The sequence below is a fragment of the Monopterus albus genome, unplaced genomic scaffold (genome assembly GCF_001952655.1).
Source record: "Monopterus albus unplaced genomic scaffold, M_albus_1.0 scaffold419.1, whole genome shotgun sequence".
Lineage (NCBI taxonomy): Eukaryota > Metazoa > Chordata > Actinopteri > Synbranchiformes > Synbranchidae > Monopterus > Monopterus albus.
In genome coordinates, this window is record NW_018128299.1 from 132958 (window position 1) to 149783 (window position 16826).

Genomic DNA, 16826 nt, shown 5'->3' on the forward strand with positions numbered 1-16826 from the left:
TCATATTCTCACACACCATCAAAGGAATTTCTGAGGGTTAAGACTAGGGATTAGGTTTAATTTAGGTAATGACTGGGTTTATAGCATTTAGTTGTGATAATGATTGTGGTACAGGGCTAGGGAATACATTGGGGTGGGGGTGGGGTGTCCTTGTCCCACAAGAGCCATCAGCCATCAAAGAATGAATGGAGAAAAGGATCAGAACAAATGATTTAGAATTACTAAAAGGGTAATTTGGCTAATGTTGTAATTTTACAGACCATCAGAGAGGATGCATCTATACAGACTGTAATTAATCAGTATTTTCTGGTGTGGATCCACAGTCATGCTGAGGAACAGACTGCTGGATCTAACCAGAGTTATCAGACCGTTACAGTGCTGTGAAAAGCAGGCACTCGACTCTCTGCAGTGCCGGAGTGAGACACAACTGATGATAGTGTATAATAGATAGGGACTCTGCATGTTTAATGCATAAAGAGAAGTCCCAGTGTGAGGATGTTTGATGGCACACTTTTAAAAAATGTGCTCATCATTTGAGTGATTTTTGAAAATCACACTCTGCTCAACACTTTGCTTTTTGCTTTGGCCATATTATTGGAAAAAATAAAATGATTTCAGTAGCTGGGCTCTGTAGTTTTTAGCCAGTCGTACACAGGAGTAAATCCTATTTTCAGCTACAGATTAATCCACATTTGGTGCACTAGTATTTATGGCTGCAGGGTGATAAATGCAGTGTTTCTCAGTGCAACAGTGTGGCTCCGTGATGTGTTTTTAATAGTTTCTGGACAATAATGGAGGTCCTTGGCTCAGAGAAATACACTATCAGGCTTTGAATACACAGACAACACTTTGTATTCTCTGTAGAAATTTGTGCTTGGTTTTGGTTTTCATGGGATTTTTAAAAACTATAAAAACCTTCATTATGACCGAGTTTGTCCTTTAGGCATAAAAAAGTTGGGCACCATGAATTATGTAATGTATGTTTGCATGAAATAGTGTTTGCCAGTTTCCCTTCTTCCCTTCCAGCTGATCACCTGTGACTTAAATGACTTTAAATAGAATCCTCTTTATATATGCAACAATATGGCACTGTGTCTACTACTGATGGACCCATCTGAGAGATGTCTGTCTGAGTTGGCAGACCTGCCTTACAGTTACAGATATCATGTGTCAGTGTGCTTGTGTTTGTCCACAGTGTCCTATTCTTTGTCTTAACTGACTTCCTGATCTACTCCCCAGGAGTGAAGTGGCATCCAGATGAACATGGTGTCATCGGCTTTGACTGCAGAAATCGGAAGTGGTAAGAAATCTGTAAGCCTCACAACCCTATTCAGGATGAGCAGTATAGCTAAAAGATGGATGGATCATTTGTAAGGAACATATTTATTTTCCCAGTGTTGCTTTATTACTGTAACAGCCTACGTTTCACAGTGTGCAATTTAAACCCCTATCACAGGTACATCCAGGCAGCAACGTCTCCAAAAGATGTAGTTATCTTAGTAGATGTTAGTGGAAGCATGAAAGGACTGAGACTGACCATTGCCAGACAGACTGTCTCCTCCATATTAGACACGCTGGGAGATGACGACTTCTTCAACATCATCGCAGTAGGTTTTAATTATATGGAACTGTCACCTTTTGTCAGTTTGTGTCTGTGCATGTTCGTGTCTTTGCTTGTGTACATGTCTCTGCATTCTTCGTCTGTTGCTGTCTATTTTGAATGAAGTAGTTTTTAGACATTTCTGTTGAGACAACTAGAGATGAATAACAAGGAGCACTTATTTAATGCTCTTATCTAAATGCCATTTTTTATTTCCTCAGTATAATCATGAAATTCACTATGTGGAGCCTTGTTTGAACGGCACTCTGGTCCGGGCTGACAGAACCAATAAAGATGTGAGTTCCGATTCAAACTGACGTAATAAATGCACGCGCATTAGATCAGGTTTGACTTTGTGTAAATAATGTTTAAAGCCTTTAATTCCTACTTTCATCCTTATTTGTCAGCATTTCCGTGAACATCTGGACAAGCTGTTTGCCAAAGGGATTGGGCTGCTGGGTGAAGCTCTGGCTGAAGCCTTCACCATCCTCAGTGATGTAAGTTCCAACACACTAAACTGTGACCGTCTGTGTAATGAGAATGCTGTTCAAACACAAATCTTCCCAGTCTATATTGCGGTAAAATCATGTATCATACATCAGATCAACTAAATTGTTATTTACTCTTTACTGATTATGTGTCAGTCCTGTTCAGTATTTATGAGCTTCCACACAAAGTAACAACTTTGTGCATGTGCTCAGCTATCACTAATTTGTTTGTTCTCATTTAATTCAAGAGCTCCACTTGACCAGAACATTAGCAAAACTTTCATTTTGCAAGTCACATTTATTTTCACTGACAGGAAGTGTTCAAGTACGACACAGCTTGTTCTCAGCTAATCATAAAACGCACGGCACACTCTAGTCAAATATATTTGAGCACTTGAGAGGTGGGTCGCCTGTTGAAACGCTCCAGTGCTGTCCCCGTTCCGCCCTCCATACACAGACACATCTATTCTGAAGCATGATTAATGGCTCTAATTAATGTCAAGTGATTAATAACGTAGCTGATTGGAACACAAAGCAGATAAGGCCAGGAGCCACTCCGCACTCCTTTTATCTCCCTTTTTGCAGGCAAGCTTTGGCTGCGCCACCGAAGCTGAGGGGGCACAGCTTTTACCTCTGCTTTTGTCAGATTAATTAAAGCCCTGCAATGAATATGGTAATCAGGTAGCTAGTAGCCACTGCTGAAATCTTTTGTACGCCTTTGTCCAGTGAGTGAAGTTAGAATACAGCCTGTCAGACCAGATCAAAGAGAAACTCACTTCACTTGAAGAGCACTGCAGCACTTCTACATCTAGTCTCGGTCGACCGAATGAGAGCAGTGTTGTGATATGAAAACAGTCTCCCCTTCTCACAGGGGGATGATAGGACAGAGTCACAGAACAGTGAGTGTAAATCCCTCCTCTTGTTGGATGAGTTTAGAACAAGAACGTTGATTTAACTCTCAGGCAGCTACAGCTTAGTACTGGATTTTATCCACATCAGTTCTTAATGATCCCTGATATTCATCTAGTCTCTTATCATTAACATTTTTATTTACAACTTCTTGTTTATCTACAATACCGAAACAGCGGGTGCAGTATGCTGCACATTTAAACAAAGGCTTAGCTAAAGGATGGTAGCAGAGTGTGTCAACAATTTCAACGATGACTTTAGACACTCGACTCTTTCATGAAACATTTTTTCCTGGCTCAGGGAATTTGATGAAAAAAGTCTCCATCTCAGAGACATAATGAAACAACATAAACTAAATACAGTAAATGGTGAGATCAGCAACACCAGCACTAGTAGCGTGCAAGGTTGAGCAAGGGTATGTGCCATGGAGGTGTTGAATGGTGCAAAGGGAAAAAGGTGCAGGGTCCAGAGGAAGCGAAGTGAAAGCTGAGAGAAAAGAGTGAGCATGTGGTTTGTTTATATCACAGGAGGCCAAGTAAACTACATGAGCCAATATCTCATGGGCTTGTTTCCTATTCAGCTACTGGTAAATGAGCATGAAAATTACAGCTGACAAACAAACATTTTGTAATATTAAACAATATTTTAGATAGAGTTAGGGTCATATAAACTGACTAGCACTGAGAGAACTTTATGCACACTCTCTAACTAATATGAATTATCTTATATATCCGGATTAAGTGTTTCATCACTTAATGTTGTTTTCCCTGATGAAGCCCACAGTTTGCTCTCTTGCAATGTCACAACCTCGCAGCCAGACAGAACCCTGCACAAATTATCTGGTTTCTATTGACATAGGGAATTATAAAGGAAAATGTGTTTTCATCTGATTTTGCCTGGTACCACCAAAACCCTTTTAATTGTGTTAAATCACTGTTGTTCTTGATCCCAGACCGACCATTTTGTGTGGATGTGTGTGAGAAAGTGCTTGGTCAGCTGGCTCCTGCTGACTGTGGAGAGACTCACTGCAGTTTGCATCTTTAGTTACACAGCTTTTAGTGCCTCTTAGAGTTAGTTTACATTTTGATTTAAATACTACTACTATAACAAATAATAATAATTACATATCCAGGTTATTTCTTAAATATTCAGATTTTGGTTTACTAACTATAATAATCCCATTTGATCACAGTCCTGTGAGCTGACAGGTGCACTGTTCTGAAGGCCTTCTGATACTGGGTCTGTACGAGCTCAGCAGGTTTCAGCCTGTGTTCCTGTCACTACATGCTCCTTTATTCTTCGCATTCATTCTGTTATAGGTCAATAAACTACATATAATTACTGCAATGCATCTTCTGGCATCTGAATAAAGTGTATCATACATTTACTAAGATGTTATCTGTATTTTGACTGATGGCTTTACAGCACAGTATACGATTGACACAGACGTTTTTGGCTGTTTGTTCAGTTTATACTGTACAGAAGCACGGATGTGGTGTGGGTTTTTAACTTGTACACTATCTTTACGCCTTCTCTCATTGTGCAGTTTAACCAAACTGGCCGTGGTAGTGTTTGCAGCCAGGCCATAATGCTCGTGACCGACGGGGCAACTGAAATGTATGATGACGTTTTCGAGAAGTACAACTGGCCAGAAAGGAAGGTGAGCTTCTCTCTCTCTCTCTCTCCCTGTTTCTCACTTTCTTTCTGCCTGCCTCCATCTCTTTACTGTTCCACACAGTGCCTAATATTCAGTGTTATGTATGTACTGTTTCTGAATTTTCTGCTTGCACTGCACTTTTCTTGCTTCAGGGATAGATGTACATTTTAACACTACATGCCAGCTGGAGCTCCTTTCTTGACGCTTTGAGGAATTGGTTTTGTACATCATTACCACTCATAATTCTGTAATATAAAAATGACAGTATTATGTTTTTCCATGCGTCGATGCATTACAGAGCAACATTTCCCCATTTGAGGAATAAAACATGAGAAGTTCACTGCTTTCAAGGACAGAGCATGGCCAAGCAGCTCCGTCTCAAACACTCTAGCCCCCCCATTCCCCACCCTGCTTTCTCCACACTTCTTCCTGGACTCAACACCGGGTTTAAAATATTTTGTTAGTCTCTCTAAAAGCAATTGAAATGAAATGGACTACTGTGCTATTTGCAGAACAATAAAAACAACAGCTCAGGGGCTTTTGTTCAGTCTTATTATGCATATGTGTGTTGGCAGTGTTTGGCACAGCACAGGGCAATATTTGGCAGAGTACCCCATCCTCCCCCTTACATCCTCAGGGCCGCTATATGGCAGCAATTCTGTGTTTTTTTATGCTTTTTGCTTAGCAAAGCATCTGGAGCCAATGAGCCGTGCAGGTTTGGCAGTGTCATGCAGCATTTTTTCAAAAGGACAGTGGAACATGCCCTCATGCCCAGCCCCCCAGCAAAAGGAAATTCATTGCATTTAAGGGAATAAACCGCAAGAATGAAAAGGAAAAGGTTGAAAAGCAGCTAAATGGTCTGTGTATCCTCATAAAAATGTAAAAACATGCAGCTAGTTGTTGTTCCCCAGCCGGATAGAATCAGGACAAGGAGATAAAGTACTGAGGAGGCCCATCACTTTGCATGTTGTTTTAAATCCTTCCATCTTTGAAACTGTCGACATCTGTGTCCTCTGCATAGGTGCGAATATTCCCCTACCTGATTGGACGAGAGTCTGCGTTTGCTGATAACCTCAAATGGATGGCTTGTGCCAACAAAGGTTTGAGACTTTTTAATAAATGCTTCCCAGGACAGCTCAGTATCAGTGTGTCGAATCAAGCTTGATGTGGTGACTCTGTGCATTGATATGATAGCTTAAGGATGTATGGGTATCAGTGTGGTTTGTAGCGTGTTTGCATGTGTGCATGCATTTGTATGCGCTGGCTCTGACTCTTTCTGCCAAGAGGCAATGAAGTGGCACTTTGGGGGGTCAGAGGTCAATCTAGTCTAATCCCTCTTCCTGTCAGAATGTCTCCCCCTTGGCTGCTCGCTGCTGATGGCTCCCACGTGTCAGCGTTCCGAATGAGTGCCCTCTGGAAGGAAACGTAACAGCCAGGAAAACAGATCAGAGAGATTGTAGACACACAAGCCTTAAACCTCCTTCCCTATACAGACCCCCACTGTGAAATAACCTTCCGTGTCCAATATGAAGCATTGCCAGTGACAGCAGGAACTGACACGAAGTCAAATGACTCCCGTGTCATTCCAAGCTGAACCATTGGAAACCTGCTCCAGAGTTGTTCAGCACATACCAGGAATGTCAGGGACCTAAAATGTGATAGAACGTACCTATAAGCACATTCACTTAAGTACCACACTTTGGTAGAGTTTCGAGATAATGTACTTGAATGTTTTCATTTTATGCTACTTTATACTTGTACTCCTACTAGAGCATGGATCAGTCCACATATTTCTGTCCGAACCTGTCCGAGAGTGTGGCATCTGAACCCAAACCGGACCCAACAAGCTCATAGTATATAATGTCCAAACCTGACCCAAACCCAGCACAGTTGAATTTGCACAGTTGTTTTCCACTTCTCATTAAACAAAGCAGAGTGCTCCAGCCATCTAACCTAAAGTATGACATGTAGGAACCCGACCTGGACTCTGGGGTGTCGACGGGTCCTGTTCAGGCATCCACACTCTAACTCCAACACATTTCCAATAGAAATATTGAGCTGCTTACGTCACTGTATTTATTTCTAGTGATATTTGTTTTATTAGTGTTAATCACTATTTACTTTGCAAAAAAAGGATTTTACAACAAAACACATGAACATGATGAAATATGATATCAACAACCCAATAGTAAATGCATATACCTCATTTTTTAATGTTTTATGCAATTATAGCATCTTTCAAATTCTCTTGGCGTATAAATTTTCTTTTTGTAGAAACATTTATATAATTGGTTCACTCTATGTTTTGTTTTCAGCTGTTGGCATGTGATGTTGTCTGCCACAGTGTCATTTTGACAAAGCAAGAAATGTTCCAATCCGACACATATGGGCTTTAAAATAAGCGCCACCTGCCTATAGCTTTAAAATGTTGTTTAGATCATTTTTTTTATAATATACAATAACAATGTGCACCTGCTGGAGCAGAGGCTATTTTGCATAATGGCTATTAGAATTTAAACTTAACTACATTTTTATGACACTACAATTAAGGTTAGTGAGGCCATATTCTTTGCAGGTGTAGCAACCTGGAGGGATGTTACTGTATCTTCATCAGAAAATGTTATATTGATGGCACTTTATATAAAGTGGTTTCAGTACTTTTAGACAGTTGAAAGTAAATAAATGATTTCTTCAGGCTATTCTACTGTCAGCAGTGTGGAGAGAAAAAGACCTTTGTGTAGGAAATTCAAATTTACAGACAATAGTTTAATAGAGTTATTAAACCTGGAAAAGTACTTCCTGATCTGATAGGTCTTCTACCACTGGACACTAGTTGTAATATTTTGGTGTGTCGCTTTATATGGCCCAAATCCACATGGTGGAAGATGTGTATACTGTGCCTGATTTGGGGTTAATGCTTATGTTTTACTGCAGGGTATTTCAGTCAGATCTCCACCTTAGCAGACGTTCAGGAGAATGTCATGAGGTATCTTCACGTCATGAGCCGCCCAAAGGTTATAGATCACAAGCATGACACAGTGTGGACTGAAGCTTACGTGGACAGTGCTGTGAGTATGTTACAGTGCTTCACTCTAAAACAGTTTAATGATGTCCTGTGAGTGTCGGCCTGCTTTGTAGACTATATTGCAAGCCAGCACATCAGCCAATACTAAAATTGTATCAGAGAGGTGTTGACTCCACTATGCCTACTTATCAGTGCTGTAGTTTATTGTGTTGACAACATGCATTACACTATATTGTAAGGTATTTGTGTTATTTTCATACTGTACCACCCGTTTTGGATGTTATCACATTATTCAGTGGCTCATTATTACTTATAATCAGGACTGTACTTTAAGGCTGAGTGGGGGCTTAGTTGACCTACTAGCAGGCTCAGGAGGTCGTTATCAAGCCACAGACCATCATTGTCATGGTTAGACTAATAAACACAAAGTTTACCTGATTTATGCACAAAAACTACTTGGTTGGGTTTAGGAAAAGATTGTGGCTTGGCCTAAAATAACTACTTTCCTAACATTAAAGGGCCTTCACCATCATTATAGCAATACATGTGGTTACGTTTGTGGAACGGTCATGTATAAAAATCACCAATCTCCCGAGGGAAAGTCCTGTGTTTGACCCATGCAGCCACCCCAGCCTCCTCCTAAAATGGACTTTGAGACTATATGCATGTACTACATCACCTTGTTTCCTCCTTTGCTTGTGTCATTATTGCTATGGCCACTAGAGGTCCCCTAATTACAATATGTATTAGTGGTAAGCGTCTACTGGCTTGTGCGGTTGGCCACTACTGAACTATTCTATGGACATGGTAACAACTGATAACAGCCACTGAATGGTGTGATGAGCTTTGATTCGGCACATGTGCGCTCCGGGTCTCTTATCATTACTCTTCATGCTGCTGGAATGATTCCACATTATGAGCTTCATTAATCTGCATAAATCTTCTCCCTGATGTACATCTGTGCCCACATAGTCACTGCAGATTGTGCAGACTTTAATTCACTGGACAGTTCTGTTTTAATGCATTTCTTTTTCATTTCAGCTTTCCCAGGCTCATAAGGTAAATATCTACATATAATCACATCAGTATAATTTATTTGTTGTCTTATAAAAGAACTAGTTGGTTGTTGTAGATACTGTAGTAGTTTTCAGCTGTGATCACAAAGGTTTCCACTGGGTCTCAGCAAATTTGAGTCTTATCATATATAGCAGAAGTGACCAGAAAGGTTAAATAGCTGCTTATTGTCACTACTTTTCAACTTTATACTTTAATATTTCTTAGGAAGTGTAAAATGAGGAGAAGCATTTATTGTAATTCTTTCCAGTATGGAGACAATGAGCACACACACACACACACACTGAAGAGTTGGGAGATTGTCCTCTGGAGTGTGTGCTCTTGTATCTCACCCTCAGACACACTATTCATCATTCTGTGCATCATTGCATTTTATCTCCTAAAGCCCATAATAAAACTGACATTGGAGGGAAGACCAAGAGAGAGAGAGGGAGGTGGAGGTGCTTAGGTGTCCCTGGGTTTACCTGTACTGTGTGTGTGTAATAAAGCAGTCCAGTTTTCTCTTCCGCTGTGTGCTGTGATTTAAGGACACCCCATTCTTCATTTTGTTAAGGCAACTTGTACACACTGCAGTTCACAGTTTGTTTTACTTCATATGTATGCAGTACACAAATGAACAAGGTGAGGGAATAGCAGACCCACTTAAACAGCGCTCATGTGCTTGATTATGTCGGCCTTCATCCTCCCCCTCTGAGCCTCACATGGTTCAGGTTCAACAAAAGGAAAGGTTGTGACCAGGGCCTTATATATCCGTAATTTTACAGGATTTCATTAGGATGCTACATTTAAACATTCTGTAGAAGAAAGAAGTGTTGTATCTTTGTTACTGTCAGGTCCTGAAGCTGTTACTCCTCACCGCTTCCTTTTTCTCTATGTGGACATTTAAAGTATATGAGAATTAGACTGTACATATATAGTCTGAATCTCTTTGTTGCTGTTTCTTATTGACTGTTGCAGAAATTACTTTGACACGTTTCTCCATGGTATTACTCCGTCGAAATAGCAGCATTACTTTGTAACAAAGTCCTAACTCTTTTTTTGTTTTTCAGCTGAATGACAAAGCGGGCCCAAGTCTGATGACTACAGTAGCCATGCCCGTCTTCAGTACAAAGAATGAAACTGTGAGTGGCTACATGGGAGCAAAGTGAGTACCTGTGCAGTTTTTATCTAAAGCTGTGTGTTTTGAATCTCTTCATGCAGAAGAACCAGGGTATTCTGCTGGGGGTCGTAGGAACAGACATCCCTCTGCAGGAGCTGATGAAGTTAATCCCCAAACATATGGTACAATCGTTTGCTTTAGATTATTGAATGTATTAATAAGCGTTCTGTAATATAGCTTTCTTACTGTCTCATTTTGTGTCTCTAGTTAGGGATCCATGGGTATGCATTTGCTATAACAAACAATGGCTACATCCTGATCCACCCAGACCTCAGACCTTTGGTAACTCGACTTCTTAACATTACTTTTACACCTGAACCGTTTCATAGTGTTCCCAGATTTTACCTTGTTTCTCCTTTTTGTTTTTGTCCATGCAATTGTATGCATAACCGACAATATGAACTGAACGCCTCCTTTGATGAGGACAATCAGAAAAAAATGTGTTATCTGGTTAGGAGGCTACATGGGCTTGTATAGTCTGTAATCCCCACCTTTTCCTTTGATGTATGCATGCAGGGCCATTCATAGGGCTGGCTGGCCTGAGATTTCCCAGAGGTAACTTAACACTTGCTGGCAGAGACCACAGCCGCTGGCCCTGGGATCACTGGTTCCTCAGGAGCTATGGCTGTGCTAGTGGATCTGTGTGTGCCAGTGTTAGTGCTATTCCTCTCTGTGCAAATGTGTGTGTGTTGGTCTGTGTTGGTTTTTCGTGACTGTCTCTTTGTGGCTCAAACTGTGCTGTGGTTGTAGTCACTGACTTGTTGTTTCATGTGGACCAGACTACATACAATAGCAGCCTTTGACATGTTCAGTGTAATGTACTGATGTAGACTTGTTTGAACGTGGATTTGCTATTAATCACGTTAATTATTTTTAATCTACCTGACAGTGTTCATTTCACAGATGATTTGTTAAATAATTACTCAGCAAAACCTCCATTAGAGGGCTTGACAAATACAAGACATTTTACATGGATTTATGTCCTTAATCGTGAGCTCATGCATTTGAAAATTTTGTTTCACATGCACATTTTGGTCAGACTAGATATTTTGGTTAAACCTTTAATCGAAAAAACCCCATAATCAAAGGGATCATTAAACTGTGCATATTGTGTTTCTCTGTACAGTATCAAGAGGGTCAGAAACGGAGAAAGCCCAACTACAGCAGCGTGGACCTGTCTGAGGTGGAGTGGGAGGACAAAGATGATATTGTATGTGTCAACAGCAGGGTTTACTTTTAGATCATATTAACCCCTTAGTCATGGCATTATTGGTCTGTTTTCAGTATCATTATTGGTCTGTTGCAACCACCAACAGGACGTTAGGTCATTGTTTTCAGTATCAAAGTGAGATTGCAACCACCAACAGGACGTTAGGTCACTGAGCTCTATGTGCCTGTTTGCTGTCTTTCAGCTACGCAACGCTATGGTGAATAGGAGGACAGGGACTTTCTCTATGGAGGTGAAGAAGACAGTGGATAGAGGGGTGAGGCTGTACATGAAGATGTTTCCTGTCAGATGACGGTTGTTCTCTCTGTAATCTCTGGACTAAAGGAGTAAATGTCATCTGCATGCTTTTTTTCCCTGTTGTTTTAGAGGCGTGTCCTGAAGATGCACAATGACTATTACTATACTGACATCAAAGGGACGCCATTCAGGTGGAAGAAAAGATTTTTTTACATTCCTAAAAAGACTTTTATGTCTCTAGTCCAGTTAAATGTTGACTGACTTTCTTCTGTTTGTCTCCAGTGTCGGGGTGGCTCTTTCCAGAGGTCATGGAAAGTACTTCTTCAGAGGAAATGTGTCAATTGAAGCCGGTATATAACTCCAACGCTGTCATTTACTTAATTAACAACAGCCTATATACAGTTAAGATGCATGTTACTCTGAACTGCTAGTTTGGGAGGCTGGTTGTATCAGTCTACCCAGGCTGGCACTGCTGAAGCGTTACTGACTTGTGTTTTTCAGGGCTCCGTGATCTGGAACAGCCAGATGTCGCCCTGGCAGATGAATGGTAATGCCGGGGTTATGGAAGTGGGCATTCAAGCGTTATATAGGTTATCTCTCTGTGTTCACCGGGGGGATGTTGATGTCTGTGATGTAACAGTATGGGTCTGTTTGGACCACAGGACCTACTGCAACACAGAGGAGGAGCATGAACACCGTCATCTGACCCAGATTCAGGCCATCAAGCTGTTCATGACAGGTCGCAGACCACACCTCAAATGTAAGAGACATCTGAGTCAGGCTTAATTATCTAGGCTTAGTTACAGTACAATAGAAAACACGTTCTCATATGAAGTGTAAAGATAGAGATGATGGATCTTTGGGGTAGAAAAGGTATGTATTTGCTGTTCAGGTCATGGTGTTCCATTCTGCAGGTGACAGAGAGCTGATCCAGGAGGTTTTATTTGATGCTGTGGTCACTGCTCCACTAGAGGCCTACTGGACTGGACTGGCCCTGAACAAGTCAGAGTAAGCATCCTGTGGTAGCAGTTCTATACAGTTATTAGCAAGTCAATAAAGGGTTTTTCACTTTATATTGAGCTCTATCAGAAAACACTTTTAAATATTAGTTAACTATCAATGAAGGGTTCTTAAAACAATAATGTCTACACTTGTAAATATTAATATGTCAGTGCACATATGGACCTGTTAGTGTTACGTTAAGACAAATATATCCCTTAACACTTGGAAATCTGCTTATAATGTCCTGATGTACCGTATGTGTCATATACAGTAGGATGTACAAGTAATGATTTGTCATTAATCCATTCATAATTTAGGCTATAAAATATTTTAGAAAATAACACGTTCCCAGTGCCTTCAAGTCCAAAAGCACCTGTATGAATAATATGATATAAAAATACAAAGCAGAGATATGTTAGAGATGTACCATCATGGAGTTAAACTTTTTTGACATATTAGAGTATATGTTACCTTAAAAATGAGCACTACATCAGCTGCTTCAGGAACCTTCCTCTACACTCCATTCAGTTTAATTGGTAGCAGACCTGAGTTTCCACAGATCACATGCTTATGACTGTGCCCCTCAGGGAGTCTTGTGGGTGGTACTGCAGGAGTACAGGGTACCTGGGCATCGCTATGCGCCATCTGGTTCCTATATAACTGCAGTTAAGTCATGTCCGTATTCTCAGCAGAATGTGTCCAGGTGGTGTTGACCTCTGTCAGGGCTGTCTCTTGTCACCCTGATCTTGTTTGTGATTTTCATGGACGGGAGTGGGAGTGGGTGTTTTGGGAACACCAGAATTGCTTTTCTGCTCATTTGTAGATGATGTGGTTCATTTGGCTTCATTAGAGCGTGACCTTCAGCACGCACTGGGGTGGTCTGTGGCTGAGTGTTTGAGTAGTGATTGAAAGAATGATATCGCAAATACAAACAGGTGAAATGAGTATCCTCCATGGCAGGAATTACTGTTAATGAATGGGCAGAGTAAGGAGCTTCCTCATCTAGACAGAGCTTGGAGTGGAGACAGTGCTCCTTAATGTCAAAAGTCCATTTGAGGTGTTTCTGGTGCTTTCCAATGAAGATGGAGGTCCATTTGAGGTGGTTTGAGTTTCTGGTGCTTTCCAATGAAGATGGAGAGATGATATATCTCCTCTGGCTAGGGAAAGTCTTGGGATCCCCTGGGAGGAGCTGGAAAATGTTGCTGGGGAGAAGAATATCTGGACCACCCTGCTTAGCCTGCTGCACTGCATTTCCATATAAACAGAGGAAAATAGATGAATCTGAGTTTTGTCAGAGAAACAATAACCAAGTCACAATGTATAAATACATATATAAATGTCCTACATCATTTAAAAAAACAAATAACATGTAGCATTGCATAATTGTGTTTAGACAGGAGACTATGAGGAATGTTCAAGGAACTCACTCAGAAAGGTTGTAAAGATGCTTTTATGTGGCACTGCTCTGCATTACGCAAACAGGAACTCAGACAAAGGAGTGGAGATTGCCTTCCTGGGAACACGCACTGGCTTGTCAAGAACCAATCTATTCGTACGTGCTGATCAGCTCTCTAATCAGTGAGTGCCACTGCTCAGCATTTCTCTAATCATCACTTACAGCGTGAGGCGAGGCCGTGATGATGCTTGATGAATATGATCCTTTGCTCCTCACCTTGCTCTCACTCTGTGCGCTTCCTCAGGGATTTCCTGACAGCGGAGGACAAGGAGGGCGTGTTTAATGCTGATCACTTCCCTCTGTGGTACAAGAGAGCAGCAGAGCAGGTCCCTGGCACATTTGTCTACTCCATCCCCTTTAGCACAGGTATACAGAACAAAACCAGTGATCACAGCATGTAAATTGTGCACTTTATCTGCTTGTTGCTAAGAAACCATCTGCACCTTGTATTACACAAGTTCACCTCAATATACTTTTCACTTTCCAGTGCAGCATAATAGGAAGAATTTTGTGGAACTTCTAATTGCCTTTGTCATTCAGCATTTTAACATGTAAACCACTCTCTGAATAGTGGGTTTACTGGTTTCCACTGGTAGGATGTGTAACACAGCTCACCTCCCTCTGCAGTTAATGTGGCACATGTTCTATCTATAACCCAGAGGATGGAAAATCAACTCTCGAGGACATTTACCATCTTTTCTCTGTTAATGATGGTTGCATCCATTGCCATTATCACAGCACCCATTTCAGAAATATTATCGGTGGAAAGAGGTCTGACTGGACTCCATTACTGTGAAGTAATGAACTGGCATTGCAGCTTCTTTTGAGCCAGTCGACTGATGCTGCTGAGTAAATGGCGCCATCTAGTGAACAGAGTGTGAACAACTGAATTACGGTTTATTCTCTGCTCTTTCTGTCTTAGCTTTAGAAAATAAGAGTGTGGTTTTGGCCAGCACAGCAATTCAGCTCCTCGACGACAGAAAGTCTCCAATTGTTGCAGGTAACAACCTCTAAACCATCGTTCAAGCTTTTCTTAAATTTCACTTGTATCAGAAAACATTTTTGAAAATGTACTTTTACCCTGTTTTAATTTAATTTTTATGTATGCTTCTTTAGTTTACTGTTTTATTTTGTGTTATACTTTTTAAATTCTCTTGTAGCTAATACATTTATCATTTTTGTGGTTTACTCTTATGCATCTTGTGACTCTGTTGAGAGAAATGCTATATAAATAAAGTTAAAGTAAAGTTCTGTTGATGCTAGTTTTTTTGATATTGTACCATGTTTTTGGTCTTGTGCTCAGCTGTAGGGATCCAGATGAAACTCGGGTTCTTTCAGAGGAAGTTCTGGACTGCCTGCAGACAGGTACCCACACCCTACCTACTATGATATGTTTTACAAAAAGCTTCCTGTCTTGGTGTGAAACTAAATTACTTGTTTTGTTGTCAGTGTACAGCTCTGGATGGAAAATGTAGCATTAGCTGTGACAGTGAGGTGAGAATAGTCATTTAACTTTGGCTTCCAATGCCTTTTTCAGGTTGTTTTGTTGTTTGGTTTGTATAATCTAAGTATTCGCTCTTCTGACAGGACATTAACTGTTATCTCATTGACAACAACGGCTTCATTCTTGTCACAGAGGAGCAATCTCAGGTACTCTGTACATAATTGTGTATAAATGTTTACATACTGTATACTGTATGAGCAAAATCTAAAGAACTGGAAATACTACACACAAGCCCTCCAAGTCTTGCCCATGCATATAGAGAAACACTGGACTAATACTGAAAAACAAAAGGTAGAAAGATCTTGAATGACTTCAGACTTCATGCGGGTTTATTACTCTTAATTTTGTTTGACTACAAAAGGATCACGAGCAAAAACCTTGCACTATAGCATACACCTGGCCCGATAAACTGATTATTGTATGACAATGCAGTCTAACAGAAAACAAATCCCATGAGGCAGCACCTACAGGTTCACCATGTTTAACTTGCAAGTGATTTTTCTCTTTGCTGATGTGATTTGTCTGTTTTTATTATTAGTTGGAAAAAAATCTAATATGTAGATATAATCATTGTTTTTGTAGTTGCAGTCCATCAAATGACAGTGAATACTATGTGAAAGAGGTCAACTATAGCGAATCTGCAGCTTCCTGCAGCTAAATAGACCTTTCCTCAGGAATGGTAGAGCCCAAAAATACAACTAAAAGAGAATTTATATTGGATATTGATTGATCAAATGACAGAAAACACAACTCCAAATGAACAATAATGGTGCTCTGTCACTGCTGGATGTGTAAATGATATGTCAATGGTGTGTTCACAACTTGTTTCAGCTGCCCCCAGCTGGTCACCAGTTACTGCAGGTTTATTCGCAACCTAAATACTTGAAAGTTTGAGTCTCTTTTGGTCAAGTGTTTCCATTATATTGTACAGTAAGTCTTAAAGTGTGTGCCTTTTTGCTTTGACATTGCTTCTCTCTCAGACAGGGCTCTTCTTTGGAGAGGTCGAGGGGGCTGTAATGAACAAACTTCTCCAGATGGGGTCTTTCAAAAGGTCTGAGCCCCATTTCACACTTCCTACAAACACTGATTCACTAAACCTGACTTTAAAGGCATGCTGTTATATTCTTTAGACTGTAAGTGCTGCCCATTTTTGTGTCACAGGATCACACTGTATGACTACCAGGCCCTTTGCAAAGAGTATGCTGGGAGCAGTGACAGCGCACGGATTTTATCAGATGTGAGCATCAGTTGACAGATTTAGGCCCAGAAAAATTAGAAACAATAATTTTATGATCTGCAGTGTACTACTTCTACAGTTGTATGGTATAGACCACACTGCCTTAGTCAGAGTTTGTGGTTAAAACTGTTTAGACTGTGGTGAAAGCAAAATGAACTGTGTCATTTAAACAGCCTTAAGCCTTTTTTTCACACAAATTCTGGCATTAAACAACTTTTTTTTTCCTCTCTTAGCCTTTCTCTGTAGTAAA

The 16826-nt window shown here is 40.6% G+C and overlaps 1 protein-coding gene across 1 annotated transcript in view; it reads left to right on the plus strand.

The window, feature by feature from the left end:
* The window catches only part of LOC109951927 (voltage-dependent calcium channel subunit alpha-2/delta-3-like), a 34549-nt gene that overhangs the window by 13567 nt on the left and 4156 nt on the right, over positions 1-16826 (plus strand). Inside the window, exons 8-34 of the mRNA XM_020586695.1 lie at positions 1240-1300; positions 1457-1607; positions 1822-1896; positions 2008-2097; positions 4544-4657; positions 5676-5754; positions 7589-7722; positions 8721-8738; positions 9803-9874; positions 9954-10034; positions 10120-10194; positions 11039-11122; positions 11325-11396; positions 11507-11568; positions 11660-11727; positions 11879-11924; positions 12040-12137; positions 12292-12385; positions 13862-13957; positions 14080-14201; positions 14758-14835; positions 15139-15200; positions 15285-15329; positions 15423-15485; positions 16320-16390; positions 16501-16576; positions 16810-16821. Of these exons, the coding sequence (XP_020442351.1) occupies positions 1240-1300; positions 1457-1607; positions 1822-1896; positions 2008-2097; positions 4544-4657; positions 5676-5754; positions 7589-7722; positions 8721-8738; positions 9803-9874; positions 9954-10034; positions 10120-10194; positions 11039-11122; positions 11325-11396; positions 11507-11568; positions 11660-11727; positions 11879-11924; positions 12040-12137; positions 12292-12385; positions 13862-13957; positions 14080-14201; positions 14758-14835; positions 15139-15200; positions 15285-15329; positions 15423-15485; positions 16320-16390; positions 16501-16576; positions 16810-16821 (2099 nt within the window). The remainder of the gene's footprint in view (positions 1-1239; positions 1301-1456; positions 1608-1821; positions 1897-2007; positions 2098-4543; positions 4658-5675; positions 5755-7588; positions 7723-8720; positions 8739-9802; positions 9875-9953; positions 10035-10119; positions 10195-11038; positions 11123-11324; positions 11397-11506; positions 11569-11659; positions 11728-11878; positions 11925-12039; positions 12138-12291; positions 12386-13861; positions 13958-14079; positions 14202-14757; positions 14836-15138; positions 15201-15284; positions 15330-15422; positions 15486-16319; positions 16391-16500; positions 16577-16809; positions 16822-16826) is intronic.